The sequence below is a fragment of the Hordeum vulgare genome, chromosome 5H, assembly GCF_904849725.1.
Source record: "Hordeum vulgare subsp. vulgare chromosome 5H, MorexV3_pseudomolecules_assembly, whole genome shotgun sequence".
Lineage (NCBI taxonomy): Eukaryota > Viridiplantae > Streptophyta > Magnoliopsida > Poales > Poaceae > Hordeum > Hordeum vulgare.
The window spans coordinates 28,274,859-28,283,881 of NC_058522.1; the positions used below are offsets into that span (position 1 = coordinate 28,274,859).

General features: G+C 43.0%; 1 protein-coding gene across 1 annotated transcript; it reads right to left on the minus strand.

Moving 5' to 3' along the window:
- Positions 1–215: 215 nt before the first annotated feature.
- On the minus strand, positions 216–6,923 carry LOC123452779 (WD repeat-containing protein 75). Its single transcript, XM_045129493.1, has 16 exons — positions 6,689–6,923; positions 6,372–6,566; positions 6,079–6,279; positions 5,580–5,976; positions 5,339–5,457; positions 4,352–4,429; positions 4,045–4,179; positions 3,923–3,967; positions 3,361–3,527; positions 3,206–3,284; positions 3,046–3,128; positions 2,725–2,854; positions 2,512–2,644; positions 1,846–1,994; positions 1,177–1,369; positions 216–835 (listed from the first exon to the last, which is right to left on the minus strand). Exons 1-16 carry the CDS (start codon positions 6,806–6,808, stop codon positions 633–635), a joined length of 2,427 nt encoding a protein of 808 aa, XP_044985428.1. The 5' UTR covers positions 6,809–6,923; the 3' UTR covers positions 216–632.
- Between the last annotated feature and the right edge of the window lie 2,100 nt (positions 6,924–9,023).

Below are 9,023 nucleotides of genomic sequence, written 5' to 3' on the forward strand. Positions count from 1 at the left end.
CCCTGTTCCTTTTTCCTCACATAATTTTTCGTTTCTCATTGAGCAGTGAAGGACTTGGACCTGAATTTCCTGTACTAATTCGTGAAGTTCTTTGAGAAATATAAGCCTAAAATGGTTTACATAGCCGGCTGCCTGCGCATGTTTGTCAGCCATTTGGAATGGATGAAGAGAAATATACTCCAAATCACATAGTCCACCATGCGTGCAAGGACAGATTAATAATAGAAACGACAGATTTTCAGTCTCCAAATCACCAGGTCAATATCGCGTGATGTACAGGTTATGACTGTATCGTCATGCCACAAACTCTTCACTGGCTGAAAACACTCAATTATCACAAAAGAGTTCAGATTACAGATTAAACTGTGACGGGCAAAATTGCTAGGATGGGTACACTGATTCACTGACACTACTAAATATCACTACAGAAGGAGCTCTGATCCAATCACCAAATTCCATTGCCATCGCCCACCGGGTTGCATGACAAGCATCAATGTCCATGATACTGTGGTCTTCTGGGCACAGACCGTTTGCCTTGGCGGCACGAGTCAGCATTCTTTTGCTTCTACACTGACAACTGCAACTAGCAAGTATACCATTATATAATGCGACAAAACTTCGGCGGAAGCTTCTCACTCCCCTGTAACTGGTCTCTTCTCCAGCAATGATGACAAGAAAACAGAACACAGTTTCGTGAGGGGCGGGAGAGCATGAGAAGATCCAGTGAATATAGTTTCCCAGGGTCTCTCTGATGGGATAAATGGAATATCCGAAACCTCTTTGTTCAGTTCCAGTTTTGGAAGTTCTCCATAAATAGAAGCATAACCGATTGGTGCTGAAACAACAGAGATGACCATGAGTACATTTTCTATCAGTTCCAGCGCAGCAAGGAATAGGCCAAAATTGCTTTTACCAGGCACAATGTAAATGATATTCACAAAGTCTCTTCGAGGTATGATGACATTTAACAATAAATACTCCCTCCATCCCATAATGTAAGACGTTTTTTGACACTACACTAGTATCAAAAAGCGTCTTGCATTATGGGACCGAGGGAGTACATGACAACTTGTCATGTGATAGTCAAGTGCCATATAAACCTTTCCACTAGCAAATACTGATTATTAATAAGAAAAGGCAGGTTAAGAAAGCAAAAAAGTCATACAACAAACTCACCAGGTTCATCGGCTTGAATGTTTTTCCGTGTGCTCTTGCTGATTTGCAGCTCCTCATTGTTTCGGGGATCAAAGATAACATATTCATGTGAACCATTTACATAAACCAGCAATGAAGCATCTCCACTTGTGTCGTCAGTGTTTGAATCCAAAGAGGGATCGGCCTTCACAAAAGCAATGCTACCTCCTTTTGCCTGAAAGAAATGAGAAGGTAATAGAAGGTACACATTAATACACTCCCTGCTGAATTCCCCTTTTTAAAAAGCAGATACATTCAGAGGAGAAGAAACCAAACAACAAAACCAACAGAACATAGACAACACACAGTGTGTGATTAGAACCTTAGAGGAACAAGTCGTCGAATGGACCATTTAATGTTAAACTCTAAACATAACCCATTTGCTTGGTTTCACAAATAGAATGGGTTGGCCAAGTACCACCTCTCATAAGCCTAGTCAAAAAATGCTGCTGAGGGCACATCTACCAAATCACGGGATGGTCCCAACCTATCCTAGGACAAGGTGGTCCCTCACACCGAACGCCTCTAACGGACTACATTACTAAACTGCAAATTCTTAAAGTGGGCAATAACAGAAAGCTCACTTTCACAAAGTCTATATTGCACTTCAAAGCTAGTGGTCATGAAATATAGCAAGTTTTCAGAGCATACCTTCTTTACAGACCAGGAGGAAACCGGTTTTGAATTTTCTGCATCAAAAATCAGTATTACCCCATCTTGCTCTGCCGGTGCTCCTCCTTCAGGACAGCTTAGAAGAGAAAGAACCGCAAATTCACTCTTACTTGACGAACAACATGCAGCTGTCAAAGCATAAACACTAACATGAGAACTAGATCAAATGTGCTTGCCTGAAAACATTTAGTTGTGTTGGTACGAGGAACCAAGCTAGAACAAGGGCTACTAAAGTAATTATAGTGTGGTGCTTTACTCCATATGATGCAAGTGTGTGACACAACTGGATCATGAACCACATCTGTTAACAGTATTACACTGGACCTGGGCTACTTCAGTGTGATCATTTGGTAGCCCTCGAAGATGGCCAAATTTATCCAAATAGTCATACTGGCCTGAATTATTAAAGAGCAATGGTCATGCAACCAGTAAAAACTGATGCAACAAGGTTGTGCCAGATCATTTTAGTGCGCCTCTAATTGGCATGACCAAGCAGCTTGATACTTCTACCAATATTACAGATTCAGAACTCGACAACTGGGTTAGCCAATACTAGAACAGAATGCGTAGTGAAAAATTTAAAGCATTCATCATGTGCTAGATGCTATTCCGCCTTCATGCAAGTTTGCCATCATAGTTTTATACCTTCTGCAAAAAGGGTGTAAGACCATTGCATGGAAAGATTTGACACATTCCACACAGCAACTTGTGGTTTTGAACTCTGAGATAGAGACATCAAATAAGCTGAATCCCCAGCGAAAGAAAGTTTTGTAATGGGCTGCAAATTTAGAGGGGGAAAAATCAAATCACTTATGTCAATATAGTGGCAAAAGTACAACATAAAGAACAATAAAATACCGATAATGCTTCTGCAATCACGCCAACAAGTGCATTATTATCAGGGTCCCACAGTGTAATGACGCTCTCAGCTGCAACCGCAAGAACAGACCCATCGCCTGAGAAGGCTGCGGCTGTCATAGGTTTCTTCCTACAAAATTAAGTTATTCAAAATATCATCTGCATCATTTAACAAATCAATAGGCAATAAATGAAATAATCGCTCTTTATATGTGTGATTAGACAGGTCATTAAACAGTTACACTAAATATGCTTATAACTAGTCTTTATACAACTAAATGTAAACATATATTGCTTAAAGGAAAATCATGGTCAACTCACTTGTATGAGCCAACTGATTGGCATCTCCAACCAGATTGACTTTTTCCGTCACTTGATTGTAAAGACAAACTTTGGACCCACACCTACAGGTCAAAATATACTCAGGATACGGAGAGAATCAAACAAGGCATCGTCCACAAAGCTGATATAACATGCACACCTTGAAGTTGCAACCAAATGAAGAACTCACGGCCATGTTTTTTCCTGGATGGAAAGCAACGGCAGAAATCCCAGCATCACTGTTATGGAACATGTGAGTCAGAAAACATAGTATTACTATATATTATCAGTGACGTGATAAGCATGTACACCAACCTGTGAGGCTCATAAATGACAGTGGACAGATGAAATTGTCCAGTACGAGACCCTTGGTTCCAAAATTTCAGTGTAACAAGGCCACCTAATTCTTCTTCAGGAAGCTTGACCTCCACAGTGCACATTAAATTGCCACCAATGGACAATGAAACTAAAGAAATGTACATCTATATTAAGGGGACAAAGGAAAGGTGTCAAATTGTGAATACCAAACAGAGAGTGACAAATTATGAATATCACATAATAGTTTATTCCGGAGATCCCAAAGAAATAGATCTATGATACTCACTATGTAAAAAAATATAAGACGTTTTAGATAACTAGTTTAGTGACCTAAAACGTCTGATATTTGTTTACAGAGGGAGTAGTAAATACGACACAGCAAGTATGTCAACCATGTTCAGGACATTACAGCAGACTATTTGGTGCTTTGAAATATTTTCACATAATCAAGATACAACATAACCATTCAGAAGAAAAATCATTAAAAAGAAACATATATACTATAAAGAAGAGAACTTAAGTAGTTAAACAGAGGCAGGATAGGACAAAGGTATCACACCGTAATATCATCAACAGGCTGAAAGTTCCTCTCACACACTTGCACCTGAGCAGGTTAACAATATTGGAATCAATCTTATTAAAATGTTGCACACAATAAATCTCTTAAGTTGATTGTCTTACCTCTGAAACCTCAATGTTCTCAAACAAATTGTAGAATTGTATGCAGTAATCTTGTGTTGGTATAGCAACAAGGCCATTAGTGGAATCAAATCCATACACATCTCGTCGACTCAAATCCGCGGAAGCAACCGGTAGCTGAGGAGACACAGACGGTAAAACCATAAGGGGAGATAAACACAGACAATATATACAGCCATAGGTCTCAAGCATATTGAATAATTGTCCGAACGATGGTAACCAAAATCTGACAACGTCATTTGCTGGCATAAACAATTAAAGGGAGAACTGCAGATTTTGATGCACAAACCTTAATTCCAGCAACAGTTTTCAGGACCTCCATGTTAGGCATTTTTAGAAGATGAACTTGGTTATCTTTACATGACACCTGCAAATAACAAAAATTATAGCATGAAAAGCTTGGCGTCTTGGCGACACAATTCAAAGTGGAATAAGATGTCGATATCACTCTATCAATCAACATCCTCATCCCAGCCCTGTTTACAAGTAAATACAATTCACGTATATATAACAAAGCGAAAGCTCAACAGATATACTTTATTCATTCAGTTCCAATCACATTGCTTGATCAGCTCCTGAAGCTGTACGAGCCCAAATTCATGAATCGGCATCATCCCTAAGTAAATATTACTGTGCAAAGAGGCATCGGTGAACCAACCTTCTAACAGTACTACTTCGAAATGTTCTACTGCCGTGACAGCAACTACACCTGATACTATCACAACATTTTCTCTTTGGGCTTTGACCACAAGATAGATCCATAATAAATATTGTACCATGAAGAACTTCTTTCAAGTGCGAACTCTACAGTATAATCTTTGGCATCTATAACCCACATTTAATTGGTCTAATTTTAGGTCAAAGTTCAATTTTGAAATGTGTGCACGCCTTATTCATTTGAATGGAGGGAGTACAAATTTAGCAGCAACATGATAAAAGGCGGGAAAGCAGATTTATGCATCCAAACTACTCCCTCCGTCCCAAAATAAGTGTCTCAAGCTTAATACTACTTTGTACTAAAGTTCAAAGTTGAGACACTTATTTTGGGACGGAGGGAGTATAAAGCAGATGAGAAGTAGCAACCAAATGATACAATGAAATCATGCAAAATGACTACATGATAAGCATGTCCACACATTTCACGCCAGGTGTGCCTACTAGGAATCTCACATAACTTCTTAAATCACCAAATAACTTCTCTGAGGAGAAATAGATCTCAGGTTCTTGTAAAAATACACTGAAATATCATACAGGAGGTAAAAGAAGTGATACTTACACAGGAAATGGAAGAGTCTGGAGAATCTACAAAGAAGAGAAGAGGAGATCCCAGACGTGGCTTATACCTTCTCTTTCCAGTATCTAGTTGCCATACAACAATAACCCCCTCCATACCACCTATAAGATAAGAAGATGCTTGTCACTGAAGTTACAAGGCTAGACAAGAGGGTCAACATACAAGACTAAAATGCAGTATAAAAATGGCATCGATAAAAGGTAAAAGCATCAGTAATCAAAACCTGAGAGCAAGTAAGCTCCATCAGAAGAGAATTTGACAAAGTTCACTCCGCTAGAATGCCAGTGCCATGTAGTGCAAGTACCCGCATCATCTTTACCCCTTACACCATCCCTTTCTTCATCAACTTGAGACTTTGCACCATGTGTTCCAGAAAACTTGGCCTTTCCAAAACCTCTCCAGATTAAGATCCTCCCTGTTACATCACCACCAGCAACGATTCTCTCACTTGGATGGAAGGCCAGGGTGCTCAACTCTTTTGTGTGACCAAGCTTTATTTTCCTTATATTGTCATGATTGAAATCTTTCGTAGGTATGCTCCATATATAGAGATGTCTCTTATTTGCAATGCCCAAAAATTGTCCACAACAACTCGCGACAATCTTTTCTGGCTTCTGTGTCTGTTTGGATAAAAGAAAATAATGAGATGGTGAAGCTCTATGGATAGAAAATGCCATAAATTCTCATCTGGGCAATGGAATGCGTAAATCTGAAAACCTCACCTGAGCCAGTTCACTACCCACTTGGCGCCCATTGGTCAAGTCATAAATCCTCATCTGCCCCCACAATTCCTTCTTCTTATTAACTGGCTTACCCTTTGCCTTCTCTTGAATAGCCGCCTTGCTCAAAGCTTCGACAGAGACGAATGCGAAAGGAGCGTACACGTCGGTCACTTTCAATGTTTTGCTTATGTTGGGAATCACCTGCACTCAGATAAGGAACAGCATTAGCCCCACCTACGGTATCTCGACTTCAAATCAACTGGCGCGGCATAAGACATGGGCGAGCGGCTCACCATGGAGTGGACCGGGGCATCGACCTTGACCTTCCGCACCAGCTCGGCGGTGGCGAAGTCCCAGTAGATGAGGAAACCGTCGAGCCCAGCCGTCCAGCAGTGGCTCGCGAGCTTGGCGGTCGCCGCGGCGTTGCCCTGCGGCGGCACCACGACGACGGCGGTGACGTCCCCCTCGTGCCCCTCCAGCTCCGAAACCTGCGGCACAGCGGACCCCAAAGGGGCAGGTCACATCGGCTTCAATCGCGAGGCCGCGCGCGGGGCGGATGGGACAAGGCTCCCGCAGATGGTGAAGGGCCGCGGTCGGGGACTGCGCTTACCAGCATGCCGGTGGAGGTGCTGAAGACGGAGACGGAGCGGCCGGAGCAGACGAGGAGGAAGCGGCCGTCCGCGGAGAAGGCCGGCGGCGCCGAGACGTAGCTCTGGCCGCCGGTGATCATGGCGGCGACGGCGGCCGGTTTAGCTAGGGTTCTGGGGTGGGCGGGGAAATGGGGGCGGCGGGACGAGGGAGGAGGGGGGGAGGCGAGACGGCGGGGAGAGGAGGTAGGGTTTTGGGGTTTGGAGACAAGCCGCAGGCCGCAGGGCAAAGAGGGAGGTCTTTTGCGGGTTGACGGGTTTTGCACGCTTTGTTGGGTCGGAAACCCGCTTCGAGGTTTGAGCTTTTGGGTTTGTGCCAGCGGGCTCGGCCGCATTTACGCAACCGTGGCGGCAGCCTTGTGGGCTGAACCATCGTGTTGTCATGTGGGCCGGGCCGTATTCACACCAGCACTCCGAAATAGTCCATGTTGCAGACTGATGTATATATAATATATACACAGATCCCACGAAAAAAAAACAGATGGGTGAGTACACCATAAATGCTCTCATGGTACCACTTTAAAGAAAGAGGAAAAACATGATAGGGCACCTTAAATCCAGTGATACCGCATCTTAAATGCTCTCATGTTTCGAACAGTTATGAAAAAAAAAGACATGAATGTGCAGAAGGAATGTGTCTACACCCCTAAAAAATTCAGCTTCGAATTCGAAATGTGCATTGAGAAATAAAAAACACAAACCCAGATGTGAATAGTGTTAGTTTTGCTTTTGTTTTTATGACACTATTCATGCTAGCACTAGATTTGTCATTTTTGTTTCTCAATGTTTATTTCGAATTTGGATCTTATTTGTTAGGGGTTGTGGTCACCTACATTGTGAACATTCACAAAATAAATCAGAATTTTTTGAAACGTTTATTTTTTTCCAAAGTTGGTATCATGGGAGCATCCAAGGCATGGTATGTAACGCCCAAGATGCGATCCTATCCTTAGTTTGGCACGAGGGCCTCGTCAGGGATAGAAGCGCATCTCGCCGTTTCGCAAGAGTGGATATCTTTACAAGTACATGTACTGAAAAGATGAGATATATGGTATTTGGCTTACACTCGCCACAAGCTACATCAGAGTCACATCAATACAATACATAAACATCACGAAGAAGAGCAGGGTCCGACTACGGACAAAAGCAAACAAGAAAAGAAGAACGACGTCCATCCTTGCTATCCCATGCTGCCGGCCAGGAACCCATCCTAGATCCATGAAGAAGAAGAAGAAGAAGAAACAATTCCAAATGAACAATCAACGCGCTCGCGTCAAGTAACCTTTACCTGTACCTGCAACTGGTGTTGTAGTAATTTGTGAGCCACAGGGGACTCAGCAATCTCATTTCCAAAGGTATCAAGACTAGCAAAGCTTAATAGGTGAGGTATGGTTAAGTGGTGAGGTTGCAGCAACGGCTAAGCATATATGAGGTGGCTAACTTACGAGTACAAGAATAAGAGGGGGATGATCTACGCATAACGGACGTGAACTACTGTTGATCAAATGAATGATCCTGGACACCTACTTACGTCAAACATAACCCCACCGTGTCCTCGATCGGAGAAGGAGCTCACGAAAGAGACAGTCACGGTTACGCACTCAGTTGGCATATTTTAATTAAGTTAACTTCAAGTTGTCTAGAACCAGTGTTAAACAAAGTTTCCACGTTGCCACATAACCGCGGGCACGGCTTTTCGAAAAGACTTAACCCTGCACGGGTGCTCCAACTAATCCATCACAAATTACCACAAGCCGCATAGAAATCCTCGATCACAAAGCTCGCGATCTTGTCGGACTCCTTAGTGGAAAACCTCAACTCTGAGATACCCAAAGCATCACCGGAATCCCGATGCACAAGACATTCGTCAAAGGTAAAAATAATCCAGCAAGGCCGTCTGACGTGTCGACGAACCCGATAGGAGTCGCGTATCTCGTTCTCAGGACACGACCAGATGGAACTAGCTACGAGTGCCAAACCTCGAGTTTCCTTGCGGTGGCCCCGCAGGCAGACCGTTTGGGACCAACACCATCAGCACTAGCCCCCCTGTTTATGTAAAATTACTCCTCGGGTTCATGACGCCCTATGCATTTCAGCGTTAACAAAATCATTATGTTGGGCAAATGTAGAACCAATGTTGGGCCTTGCCAGACCAGTTTTAATCTAAAACGAATTATCAAGGGGGTCCCCATAACAACCCCGATCGTGTTAGGAGCGATCAATTATGGAACATAACACCGGTAGCCGAAACTAAGGGGGCAAAGGTGGAACAAAACACCAGGCTAGACAGGCCAAGCC